Source organism: Cibotium barometz, chromosome 18 (genome assembly GCF_041138505.1).
Source record: "Cibotium barometz isolate CiBa-2024 chromosome 18, ASM4113850v1, whole genome shotgun sequence".
NCBI classification, from domain to species: Eukaryota; Viridiplantae; Streptophyta; class Polypodiopsida; order Cyatheales; family Cibotiaceae; genus Cibotium; species Cibotium barometz.
Genome location: NC_141063.1, coordinates 23408113 through 23422542, shown reverse-complemented (window position 1 = coordinate 23422542; position 14430 = coordinate 23408113). Strand labels below are relative to the sequence as shown.

At 40.0% G+C, this 14430-nt stretch overlaps 1 protein-coding gene across 1 annotated transcript; it reads right to left on the bottom strand.

Annotated features, from left to right (window-relative positions):
- Nucleotides 1–8238: 8238 nt before the first annotated feature.
- On the bottom strand, nucleotides 8239–13800 carry LOC147629089 (putative auxin efflux carrier component 1d). Its single transcript, XM_086812336.1, has 6 exons — nucleotides 12023–13800; nucleotides 11503–11842; nucleotides 11128–11213; nucleotides 10025–10182; nucleotides 8988–9064; nucleotides 8239–8860 (listed from the first exon to the last, which is right to left on the bottom strand). The coding sequence occupies exons 1-6, from the start codon at nucleotides 13551–13553 to the stop codon at nucleotides 8794–8796; spliced, it is 2259 nt and encodes a 752-aa protein (XP_086668462.1). The 5' UTR covers nucleotides 13554–13800; the 3' UTR covers nucleotides 8239–8793.
- Nucleotides 13801–14430: the final 630 nt, after the last annotated feature.

The following is a 14430-nucleotide window of genomic DNA, read 5'->3' as shown; positions in this document are numbered from 1 at the left end:
ATTTTAAGTAACGAATATTATTTTTTATTTTTTTAATAAATAAAATTTATTTCTATAGTATATAAAATTTATTTGATAAATAAATAACATAAGATTTTCTTAAGACATATTTCAAGTTTTTTTTTCAAAAAAATGAATTTATATTTATTTAATTATATCATAATAATCAATTGCTTTAAAAATAAAATAAATATTAAATTTTTAATATTTTAATTTAAATAAATAAAAAATATTTATTTAATTAAAAAAATTATATTTATTTCTTCTTTTTTGGAGGAGATATTTAAAATTATCATTTTTTTATTTTTTATTTTTTATTTAATTAGTTATTTTAAAAATATTTTTTTTTATTTTTTTTTATTTACAAATCATGAAATATAATGGTGAGGTAGCAGGCATTTTGCCATGTGGCAAAAATATGCTGAGATGGAACCTTCACATGGACATTCCTCATACTCAAGTGTGAGGTGGCAATGCCTTGCGTGTATATGATGTGTCATGCCATGTAGGCACAGAAACCAAGTTGAATGTGCTAAGGTGGCAAGATGACATGGACATTCTTAATTAGATAGAAATGCCATGTATACATTTGATGTGGCATGTAAGATTCCTCCCTAGCCTCTCAAGATGTCCAGCATCTTCCCCTGTAATTAAATCCCTCTTCAGAAATATAAAAGATCTTGTTTCTAACTGTTTGAACCTAGAGAGAGAAAATATTCTAGAGAGAGAATATTCAGATTTTGAATATTTTTAGATAGAAAAATTTCTCATATTATTAAAATAAGTTCCCCTGAAACAGAAATTCAAAAAGAACTTTCCAATGTGCAATTGAAATTAATTGGAAATGGGTATAAAGAACCTTAGTCTAAGGGTCTAGATTTTCAGAAATCTTTGGATTATGGTCCAATTAAGGTTCCCGTGGGCCAATAGGATCAATCCATGTGTGGGAAGGAGATAAATCCAATTTTGTAAAAGAAGATACCCAAAAATGAGTAAATGCTCACATAAGATGAAGAGTTGACTATGTACAAAGTTTATTAGTAAGAAACTATGAGTAATTCTAATAGTATGAGATATTTGGGTATAATGATTTCATTTTGACACATATGTAAGGAAGGGGAGTCCCTTCAATACTCACATAAGATGAAGAGTTGACTATGTACAAAGTTTATTAGTAAAAAACTATGAGCAATATTAAAAATATGAGATATTTTGGGTATCCAAAAATGAGTAAATGCTCACATAAGATGAAGAGTTGAAAATGTACAAGGTTTATTAGTAAAAAACTATGAGCAATATTAAAAATATGAGATATTTTGGGTATAATCATTCCATTTTGACACATATGTAAGGAAGGGGAGTCCATTAAAGGAGGTGCATACTTCACATGCTTGAATGAGTTTTAAACTCAAAGATAATGTGATATTTTTATCTCTCCTCTCTCTTGAACCAAACCAAATCAAAAAGGAATCAAACCGAATCAAAAAAAGTAACCAAACTAGGTCCAAATCTAGTCCAAATTCAACCAAACTGAATCTGAAAAATTCTAGAAATCAGTTAGCCTTGGTTAGAACATGAGTCCTTTGGAAAAAAAAAAGGGGAGAATTTTACTATTCTAGAACAATGCTGAAATAATGCTAATATTTACTATTCTCTAAAATTCTCTCCAAATTGGAGAAATTGGAGCTTCCCTCTTTCTTCAATCCCCATTGGTGGCTCCATCAACATACTAAACCAATTGATTGGTTGGGGGCCTCTACCGTGAACAAAGAATCAAGCAATTTGTAAAGTAAGTGGTGAATTTTGATCTTTTCTATAATTTCTCAATGTTTCTCTTCTCAACCCCTCTCAAGCTTAAGAAGCTTAATTGGAATGGTGTTTGAATGCTATTGAAGTAATTAATGAATGATAGTAAAGAATTACATAAATTTATATTTATGCTTAATTCTAATGGTTTTTATATAATATCTCTCTCTCACTCAAGAAATGGTCATACTCATGACCTATTCTCAATCCAAATGAAGCTTTTCATAAAGCTTTTTCTTAATCCAAGATTAATCTATGCTTAAGATCAAATTAATGGCTTTCCCTATGCTTTTAGTTTATGTATTTCATGAATGTTGATGATTCAATCCATTATGGGTTAATGATCCAATTAGGGATCATTCAAATCATTCCCTTAATGATAAGCTTTATCTTTTAAGATAATTGAGATTTATCAGTCATAGCAGCAGAGCTATGGTACAATTTTTATAAAAATTACACATAAAATAATTTCATTCAAAGCATGAAAAGAGGACTTCCTACCATATTCTAGGAATTATCATCCTAGATTAATTAAAAGAATTTTATTGTAATCATGGAGATGTGGATGTATGCATGTAGATGTAGATGTATAGATGTGAATGTGAATGTGGATGTGGATGGATGCATGGAGATGTGGATGTATGCATGTAGATGTAGATGTATAGATGTGGATGTGAATGTGGAGGTGGATGTATGCATGTAGATATAGATGTATGGATGTGAATGTAAATGTGGATGTGGATGTATGCATGGAGATGTGGATGTATGGATGTGAATGTGAATGTGGATGTGGATGTATGCATGGAGATGTGGATGTATGGATGTGAATGTGAATGTGGATGTGGATGTATGCATGGAGATGTGGATGTATGCATGTAGATGTAGATGTATAGATGTGGATGTGAATGTGGAGGTGGATGTATGCATGTAGATGTAGATGTATAGATGTGGATGTGAATGTGGAGGTGGATGTATGCATGTAGATGTAGATGTATGCATGTAGATGTAGATGTATAGATGTAGATGTGAATGTGGAGGTGGATGTATGCATGTAGATGTAGATGTATGGATGTGAATGTGAATGTGGATGTGGATGTATGCATAGAGATGTGGATGTATGCATGTAGATGTAGATATATGGATGTGAATGTGAATGTGGATGTGGATGTATGCATGGAGATGTGGATGTATACATATAGATGTAGATGTATGGATGTGAATGTGAATGTGGATGTGGATGTATGCATGGAGATGTAGATGTATAGATGTGGATGTGAATGTGGAGGTGGATGTATGCATGTAGATGTAGATGTATGGATGTGAATGTGAATGTGGATGTGGATGTATGCATGGAGATGTGGATGTATGCATGTAGATATATATGTATAGATGTAGATGTGAATGTGGAGGTGGATGTACGCATGTAGATGTAGATGTATGGATGTGAATCTGAATGTGGATGTGGATGTATGCATAGAGATGTGGATGTATGCATGTAGATGTAGATATATGGATGTGAATGTGAATGTGAATGTGGATGTATGCATGGAGATGTGGATGTATACATGTAGATGTAGATGTATGGATGTGAATGTGAATGTGGATGTGGATGTATGCATGGAGATGTGGATGTATGCATGTAGATGTAGATGTATAGATGTGGATGTGAATGTGGAGGTGGATGTATGCATGTAGATGTAGATGTATAGATGTGGATGTGAATGTGGAGGTGGATGTATGCATGTAGATGTAGATGTATGGATGTGAATGTGGATGTGGATGTGGATGTACGCATGGAGATGTGGATGTATGCATGTAGATGTAGATGTATGAATGTGGATGTGGATGTATGCATGTAGATGTGAATGTACGCATATAGATGTGGATGTATGGATGTGAATGTGCATGTAGATGTGGATGTATGGATGAGGATGCATGAATGTGCATGTAGATGTGGATGTGAAAATAGATGCATGGATGTAGATGTGGATGTATGGATGTGAATGTGGATGTGGATGTGGATATATGTATGGATGTGAATATATGATATGTGATGTGAAGGAATCTGAAGTGATGAGAATGGAAATGATGTGATGGGATGAGTACACATATAAATGGAATATGGAATAAGTAATGTGGATTGATGAGGAATAATGTGGAAAAATGAGAGTTAATATAGAAACTGTATTTGTAAACTGTTTGTAAATGCTGTTTGTAAATGGCTGTTTTATATCAAGAATGCTGGGGAAGCATTTTGACCGTCTTGTGATTAAGTCGTGGAGACCTAACTGATAAAGTTGCAACTGCTGGGACGGAGAGTCAATGGAGGACGTTTCGCGTAGCAAAGTCGGCCGAGGTCTTGACCAGCCTCGGTTCGATTAAAATGGGGAGCTTCCGGTACGGTGGATGAGGGACCAAGGAAGCGGCCTATGAGTGAAGTGCTAGGTCACCTGCGAAGGATCCTAGAGGGTGCTAACCATACGGTGCTCGGGCTCTGGGTCGCCTAGGATACCCATGTGCGTCGAGGAAGATATTGGAACAAGGAGTAAGAGTTGTTTTCTGAAATCGGGCATGGATCTGGTTGATTGACCTTGCTGGTCTTCAATGGATGAGTCCACAAACACCATGCCACTAAATTCCAAACATAACCACAAGAGATTGGACCTTAAAGTTGTGAAGATGCCTATTTTTTAGGCTACCTTCAGGGTGCCCAGCTGTTAAAAGTGGTGCCCCTTATCTTGCAACCACCCATAAATGTATAAGGAAGTAAAGAAGTATAGAAAAAATAAATGTAAAGAAGGATGAGTGAGACACATAAATATATAAGGGGGTAAGAAAATAAAGATTCAATTCAACTGAAGTGATGTTTAGGGGATGTATTTTTTTTCATTCTTAAGTGAGAGGCTCACTCATTGCATGTCAACACCCCTCTTTAAGGCTTATGTGACAAACACTTCTTTAAGGCTTATGTGACAAACACTTCTTTAAGGCTTATGTTGTTCTGTCATGTGACAAGATTGAGAAAAATTTTGTGTGTTTGGTCCCTTTTGGAGAAATCCACATAGAAATGTGAGATGTTGCATTGTATCTCATCAGAACGACATTCAGTTGGTGACCAAACTTTGTAAGTGTGTGAGGGATACCCCTTTCCACACACTTGCAAATTTTGGTCACCAATGGGCATTACTTCTCTCTCCACCTCTCTCCACACTCTCTAAAAATGGAAACATGATAGCCGAAGCGTAATGAAAAAAATCCATGTCATGAACATTAACCTAAGAAGTAGAATAATACAACAATGCTTAATGAAGACATATCTCATAATACATAAGCAACTAAGTATATCATAGTGTGAGACCTAACCTAGCTAGTCTGAGTTTAGTCATTGTCAATAGATCTCTCTAAGTAAATATCATATCACATAAATATAAGCATCAACCGAGTACATCACAGTGTGAGCTAACGCAGTTTTTGGTCTGATTGTCAAGATATCTCTTTAAGTATAAATCATAAGTGATAAACCAACTCCAAATAACCTAGCCATCACTACCCTCTCGTGCTCTAAAAGTATCTCATATGCTCTCATGATTGGCTACTGTAAGATGATAACATGGCTGAGATCCACGTTTGGTGCTGCGTACCTAGTCAAGGTCAATCTTGAACACAACCATTAAATGGAAAAATTAAAAAGACCTCTAAATCCAACTTCCATTAGCGGAAGTGAATGAATCTCCTTGCTTGGCTGAAGTGTATCTCATGAAATAATAATCGACCCCCTCCTTGTTATCCTCATAAGAAATGATTGCAAAAACATCACCATCCTGTAATAAGAAATATGTCAATGTGTCATAGTCTACTCAAACTGATCAACCATGTTAACATAGTACAATCTACATAGTCACCATCCGTACATGACCCGCAAATGCATGCAAAATGTCAAGTGAAGATGTAGGGTTTGCCCATAAAAAACTTTTGAGAGGAAAACTCCTGTGCCTCACAAGTTTTCAAGAAAGATAAGGTTAATAAGAGACTAGAAGAGCTAAGAGGATTAGAAGATCTAAAATAAGATTAATAAGAGATTAGAAGAGCTAAGAGATTAGAAAGGATTATAAGAGAACCAAAAGAGCTAAGAGTATTAGAAGACCTAAGATAATGATTAGAAAAGCTAAGAAGAGGATTACAAGCACTAAGAATATTTAAAGACCTAAGATAAGGTTAAGAAGAGGATTACAAGCACTAAGAATATTTAAAGACCTAAGATAAGGTTAAGAAGAGGATTACAAGCACTAAGAATATTTAAAGACCTAAGATAAGGTTAAGAAGAGTTAAGTGTACTTAAAGAACTAAGATAAGGTTAAGAAGGGCTAAGAGTATTTGAAGACCTAAGATAAGGTTAACAAGAAATTAGAAGAGCTTAAGAGGAGGTGAGGTGGCATGATGTTTATGTGTCTCCCCAAGCTAAGATGGACACCAAGGAAGCTTCTCTCATTCTTTTTTTTTTCACCTCTTACTTCTCTTCTCCTGTAGGAGGTGGCAACTACTGATAGCGAGAGGAGAGACGATGCACGTTGTAGATCCGATTGTGGGCAACGACGTTATGGAGAGATCGGCGATGGGATCCGAAGGCGAAGGTGGCACGAACTTCATGTGTTCAAATTTGGCCAAACTACCCGTTTGCTTGCACAAGTGGGAATGGCATGGGCGGGCCCCAAGCCATTGGGCAGCCCCTAGGTCCAGCCTTGTGAGCACCTCACACGTGGAGGTGTGAATGCCATTTACGTAGTATAAGATCTAAGACTAAGAACCAGGAGACCCAATGCACCTCAAAGAAACATTTGACTTTAAATTGTATGCATATTGGACAAAGGCAAATAGAGTGAAATTTCTTGAAGCAACTCAATGACTTCACTTTTAAACATGTTCTTTTTAATTAAGAACAAAAGTGATGATGGATTTGTTTATCTTTATGGTAAGCAAATATCTTTGTGTGATGAGTGGCTATAGCGTCAAACTGTCGACATTCCCACAAATTTGTAGTGGAGCCAATTTCAAGAACGCTTGAAAATGGCCAAGGATGCCACTCAGTCAAATAGAGACATCTATTATGCAATAAGCGTATTGAAGGCATAAAGAGGTTGGTAGAGAAAAAGCCAAGCAAAATGTAGGACAACAAGATGTGAAATGGTGGGATGAGTTCTTTGAATTCTTGCTAAGATCAGCAGAGATGTTTGGGACACTCTTCACACATTCAAAACATTTTCCATGAGTATGTGAATGTGTTACATTTTTTATTTTTGGATATTTTCCAAAGAGTCTTTATTCATGAGAAAAAAGTTTTTAATTTTAAGTAAAAATGTCTCTTTTTCACTTCCACTTCCCTATACTAACCTTGCACATCCTCGAATTGCCTACTTGTCCATATAATAAATTGTTATATCTAACAAAGAATTAGTACTATCCTATCTAAGCATACATTCCAAATATCATACAAAGATCTAGTAGGAAAGGGTGACTTAGAATACTATTCCCTTTGCCTCTTGAATTTGAGAGCTCTCATGAGATCCACCATTTACCAAAGGTTAAGTTCCACCTTAGATTATGGAAAAGTGGCATATGCTATCCCTTCTTTTTTTTGACTTTCATGCATCAACACTTAAGGCATTGTTGTATAATCACTCATTGCTCTCAAGAGACATGTTGGAGAAAGGGAAGGATTGCTGGTCACTACTAAGAGGCCTTCACATCAATTTAGGAAGGCCTTTTATCTCTTTCAACTTTCCCATAGGCCTCACTCATTTTGACTAGTACATGCTTTTGTTTAGAGTGACAGTTGATGCATATTCGTTAGCATGAGAGCATGGTTGGAGCGTGTACTACTTTTGCTACATTTGCTCGTCATTTGTTCTTTGGAGTCCTCAACTTGTACCCATCGATGTTGTTGTAAATCCCTTCAAAATTTAGAATCCATTCAAGCATCATCACTAATGTAGCCACAATTCTATAAAATTAACCTCAAATTTTTTTTAATACCTCTTCTAATGACTTCACATGATACACTAACATGTTTTTGAGTGATCTCCCCAAGGGTAGGACACAGTTCAGAGGTAATGGGTAGCCATAGAAAGCCAAGAAAATAGCAATGCCTAGCCATTCATATTTTACATTTTTAGAGTGAAATGCTTGTATGATCACCCTTGCAGGATCCTTTAAGTGCCCATGCAGTTAATAAGAATGTATATAAGTTTGAAAAGAAAGCATTTTAAAAAACCCGTGGTATCTAAAAAAGAAGAGAATATTAAACAACTCATCATGTAAACTTTAGCTAAGCACTTCACATTGCTAAAGAGAAATCATCTCATTGTGTTACACTTCTATTCATCATTGAGTAAAGAAAAGCTAAGTCCTAAGAGGAGAGGCGAATGCAAAATGATATTTGTGAAATGAAAAAAAAATCATCATTAATTACAGCAAGGTTTGGGGGAACCCACACCTTTTACAAGGCAAAGTGCCAACTAGGTGATAGATTAATATGGTTGAGGAGGTGAAGGGCATGCATGCTAGCTGCTTCACCACATAAACAACCTTTGAGAAACTTATAATTGTTTCTTGTGTAACATGATGTTGGTGTTTCTAAGTAAGTTAGTGGTGGTGACCATTTTTTATCCCAAAAGAGAGAGAGAGAGAGAGAGAGAGAAAGAAGTGGGTAGGTGAGGAGAGAGAGAGACACACACAAAGAGAGAGAAGTGGGTTGGTGAGGAGGCCTTTTTTCAGAGATACAAAGGTCCTCCATGGCTCACTGAAAGCAGATGAGCAGAGTTTAAAGTATTGGTGTTGGCTGTAGCTTGACATGACGCTCCTTAGGTTAGCACTATGTAATTTATGTGTGTGTGTGTGTGTGTGTGTGTGTTGGCGTGTCATGGAGATCACTTTCTCGGAATCCAAACTCCAACAAAGCGAGGGCTAGGATATCATCTTGTAATAACAATATCAGATTCCCAAGAGAACATAGTATAGCAGAGTAGTTGGGAGCGCAACGAGCATGCCGAATATCACCCTGCATCCATTATATATTGCAAAAAGGCACGCACACAGTGAGATATGAATCTTGTTATGATAAGCTGAGGCAACTTATTTATACAAAATAAATTATTTATGAGGTGAGAGAAGGTGGCACCACATACGCAGTGCTAAGAATATCAGGGTGCAAGTCGTATTCTCGTGAGAATACAAAAGGGACAATCCCTTGGGGAAGTGCAGCCTGGAACACACCACAAACAAGAATCCTTGTGTTATCTTAAACATTTGATTATTTGCATATACAACATGTGCACTCAAGGTTGTATTTTGACTGGAGTCATTTTGGGCATTTTGGCCCTAAAATACAGCCACTTCTTATTTTGAGTGATCGTTAAAAAAATGGTAAATTATAAAAAAAATGGGCATTATTTCTACTAAACCCGTCATTTTGAAGGGTGACACAACCCATCAAAAATCATCCTTGTATGCACTAGAAGGAAACACTTTCTATGTTATCTTAAACACTTTCTATGTTACCTTAAACGCTCACCTTTTGTTCCCCACAACTCTATAGTTTGCTTTTACCTTTGAGTTGGCTTATTTTAAACCTTTGAGTTTTTATTTCTTATGTGCCCACACTCCAAGATGTGCACTAAACACTAGCCAACACTATTAAACTTCACAACAACACAAAATTCAAAGGCTATCCAAAACTTTAACATCAACTTTTTGTGAGTATGTAGCACATGTGATAGGGTCTTTGCCTTGGAATTTAGTGACATGGTCAAACTCCAAGGTTACTTGCTTTATGGAAGCTTAGACAGAAAAGATACCTTTCTTCCCCTAGGTACATGAAAAGGGCATGAAATTAATTTAAGAGTGATTATCTACTTTTCATGCATGATTATATAAAGGGACATCAAAGAAAGATAACTTCGTTAGCTCATGATTTCAGCTTGGGATATATAAGCTTACGACGTGGGCTCAAAAAGAAGGGTCTTATATGGCACTTTTTTGTTTACCTAAGGGATCATGTTCAAGGAGTCAAGCTTCATAGATGAGAGGTTTTAAAACATCTTTGCAATGCATGTGCATTTATGGTTTTAAAATTATAAAACCCCCTAAGTCATCAATAGATCACAATATAGGCAGCATGACAAAGAAGATAAGAGAAGACTAAGCAATATAGGAAGAGACATGCCTGCACAATGGCTGCATGTAGGTGAATCCCTCTTAGTCCCACTACAATTGATGAAGCAGCCATGACTGCTGGCCCAGTGAGAAACCTCACCGCCATTGCAAATGCAGCTAAAGAGGTGCCACAAGCAATGAGTCTCGGTTGCAAGGCCATGAACAGTCCTGCCATTAAACCAACATAAAACGAAGGCATTATATTCCATTCATAATTGACATTAACTCACCTATAATTTTATTTTTTAATACATATCATTACATGGTATTACAAGACAAGCATACAAACTTGTACATGTTTTGTGCATATCACATCAATGGTCCTACTCCAAACCCATGTGGGATGAGTGGGTGAGATCTCCCTTATTAGACGATGGTCGACGGTTGGATAGGGATATCACCCCTGTGGTGCCAGAGGGATGTGCGGGTGAGATCTTAACGGTTGGATAGGGACATCACCCCTCTGAGATGAGATCTGTGAGTGAGATCTCCCCTTTTACGTGTGCTTTTTTTTCCCAAGGAAATACACACACCCATTTTTTCCAAGGAGTTACACTCACCTATAATTGTCATTTTGTGCCATTTTTAAATGCATATCATTGTATGGTATTGCAAGACAAGCTTACAAACTTGTACATGCTTTGTGCATATCACATTAATGAACATACTCCCAACCCATGTGGGATGAGCGGGTGAGATCTCCCTTATTAGACAGTCGCCATAGTGACGGTTTGATAAGGACATCGCCCCTATGCCAAAGAGATGTGCGGGTGAGATCTCCCCTTTTAAGTGTTTTTTTTCCAAGGAAATACACAAACCCATTTTGTTTATACACACAGCTAGGAATTGCACACACACCCATTCATTTAAAGCACTTTAAGAAGTGGGGGGAGAGGGTGGCCCAGAATTGAACTTGCGTACTTTTCCCCACTTTAAGAAGTGGGAGGAGGGGGTGGGCCAAAATTGAACCAGCGTCCCTGTGTGTAAAGGACACTGCTCTGGGTTCTTCCCTCCCTCCTCTCCCCTTTTAAGGCTTAGGGTAAAGCACTAACACTATCTAATACTCCATGGCAAAGCCAATTAAGTGGTGCACTACCATTGTGATTAATGTACCTAGACTGAACATAGCCATCCCAAGCCCTGCTTGCGACAATATCCTGAGAGATTCTGAGATGATCCTCGGCATCATTATTCCGAACCTGCACGCATGAAACAACCAGAAAAACATGGATATCACCCAAGAAAGAAAGGAAAAACAAAGAGGAACATTAGGCTATAACAATGTTGCTTACAAATTTAGGCAGAGAAAGGCACTTAAGTTACACAATCAATCTCTCGGGCACACAGTAATCATCTAAATGTTATGACTGCAGCTAAGACTATTTTTAACACCTCAGGCATCGAGTGATTAGCTAAATCGAATCACTTACTTAGGAGATTAACTAATATATAATTGTAGAGAGGAATTAAGATGGTTGTTAACATTACCTGAATGCAATAAGCGACCAAACAACGCCGATCAAGCTTGCATATGTGTTGGGGTTTCGGATAAGCTTTCGCCCAACCATCTGGAGGATGAGCTTGACCATGACATTGGAGGATGGCATATTCTCCTTAATTGGCCTATTAATACCTGTATTACTGCAATTACTTAAACCTGCCCCCTTTGATCTGTATTGAGGCGTTGGGTGGAACTTGGAGGGCACCGTCTCATTGCTGTGCTTTGTAGTGGGCGAGCCTACCAGGTGTGTCCTGCTCCCAAAACTAAAATCCTCACCCACATTGATTGGAGGGGGTGTTGCACTTGGCGGTATCTCATACTGCATCGCTGCGCCACATTTCATTAATTAAACCCCACCCTAATTAATCCGCCTATTCCTCCTCCTATAAACCTTGAAGAAATTCTACACCAGCTAGCTACACATCATGCTTAATACAGCTTTAATCTGCCTACCTGACCTATGATTCATCAATATGAGTTACTAAGAGATTAGCTTCTAATTAATACCTTTGCTGTCCTTGTGATCCTGCACATTTGCATTAATACTTGTGTTAGCTTCCTCTTGGACCTGGTGGAAGGAGGTGGAATTCTCAGGCGCTTGAACAGTCACAGCTTCAGATACGGGAGGAGAGGTGCTTGAGCTCCACACAAAGGAGTGCACCTCTTTGCCTGCAGCACCCTCCTCTTCAAGGTGGTGGTGATGATGATGATCAGCCGGCGGCAGCTGCTTGGAACTAGAAGAGGAATTGCTGAGGTGGAGGTCTTTGTCTTTGTACTGGGCGCCTGGTGGTCGAATGATTGCACCTGCAGAGGTTCCATTTTGATGGTGGTGCAGGTGGTGGTGGAGGAGGTGATGGTGGTTTTGTTCCGGAGGGAGAGAAACTCCGCTGATTTTGGGCTGTGATTTGGCGTCATGGACTGATGTCTCTGCCGTAGATGGCTCATGAGAGGGTTGGAAATTGGATGCGCGCGGCGTGGGACAGCGGGAGGATTGGAGGGAGTACATTTCGCAGGAGGTGAAGTTGGACTGGCGAGGGCTAGGCGCTGCATTGATGGGCGGGAGGTTAGGGCGGACGTAGAGCTGGTTATGGTGAGGCTCATTGAAGGTGCTGGTGAAGCCCAGAGTGATATCTCTAGGGGTAGTTTGGGAAGACTGCGTTGTAAGAGAGTAGATCTCAGCGCCTGTGAGATTGGAGGGGCGAGGAGTTATGGCTTTAGAAGAAGGCACGGAGGTGAGTCCCATTGAGAAGAGGTCCAAGGTGTTGTTATGGTTCATGTTGGATGGTCGAGGCGAGGCGAAGAGATCGTAGTTCATCATGTTGGATCGGCGAGGCGAGGCGTAGAGGTCCATGTTCATGGCGGAGCTTCTCCTGGGCGAGGCGAAGAGGTCGTAGCGCTGAGATGCAGAGATGGAGCGCCTTATGAAAACCCGGATTTTGCCATCCTCGCCCACTTGCGCCTGCGTCTGCAGAGGCTCCCTCCCGTCCAGCGATACAACGTCCGCGTCCACCTTGAACGACACTATGGACGCCGCCGTCTCGGGAAACTGTTCCATCAGCAGCATCCTCGCCGCCCGGAACTCGAACAGAAAAAGCAGCAATGTGTACCAGATAATGCTCTGCAGCACCACTACCTGCACCATCAGATCCCCATAGTACCCCCCATACATGGCCCTCAGTAAAGGTATCCCCATCACCAGCGTGTTGGGCAGAGTCGCCAACGAAAAGAGAGTGATGAGCCAATCCAAGCTGCCGTAGCGGGAGAATTTCGCCCAGCACGCCAGCAGAACGAACACCACCACCTTTGATGCCGAATCCGCCAGAATGAACTTTCCGTCCATCTTGTAGGGGTTGTTGCTGGAGATGAAGCTGAAGCTTAGAAGCGGCACGGCGAAGACCGCCACGAAGCGGTTGATGCCGGAGCACTGAACGGCGCTGAAAATGCTCCACCATCGGACGGAGGCGTAGCCGAGCATCATGGCGACGTAGAGGGGCACCATAGCCGTAAGAACGGTGTACAGATCATTTCCGGTAATCATCGTTGAGCGACGGAACGGAAGTATTAAAATAGATGAGCGATGCTACACAGTTCTACCATAGACGATGATATATATAGGGAGGAGCTTCATGAGCTCTGTCAAGCTAGGTTGCACTTGAGCCGTTGGAAGCTCGTCCCCTTCTCATGACGGATCTCATTCATCTACAGTTGCCCGAGGCCCTCTTGCCGCCGACAAGCAGCCGGCAATCCTGTCTAAATTCGCGAAACTAAGACAGCCATGCCCATGCATTTCGGTTTCACCCCAATGCAAGCTTGGCACAGGGTCGAGGCCCCTGCTGGCCCTGCAGGACGTGTACGTGTCGTCTCGTCTTGGGATATGCGCACGCACGTCTAAAGGCGTGGTATAAACGGGCACTTCTGATTCGTCCACGGAGGCATCACAGCATCATCGACGGCCATGCCAGCAATACAAGCAAGATAGTTATGAGCGTGGCAGTACTCCTCTTTGCCACGTCATACCACGATCCTTTTCCTGTATGCCCACGCAGGTTCAGATGCTCTCCCGGCGTGACGTGTCTACTTGTGATTGGTCCACGGACTCACGGAGGCATAACAACAAAGCTAGACATTGGCAACATCAGGCAATACAAACTAAAAGTTTATGAACGTGGCCTGGCCTTTTACGTTTCCATTTTGCCACGCGGCTTGCAAAGTTGATGCAGGAGCGTTTTGCGGCAGTGCCACGTACGCGCAAGTGACGTGGTGACGCGGACCCTGGCACCTGCTGCAAAAGATCGCTTCTTTGACCGTATTATCAGGCCTTGCATTGTTTGAGACGCGAGCCCGCGACCTGAGATGCGCGCGCGCAAGGTGGTGAATGGTCCCCATGCCATCCATCACCCTCCACGTGTGATGTT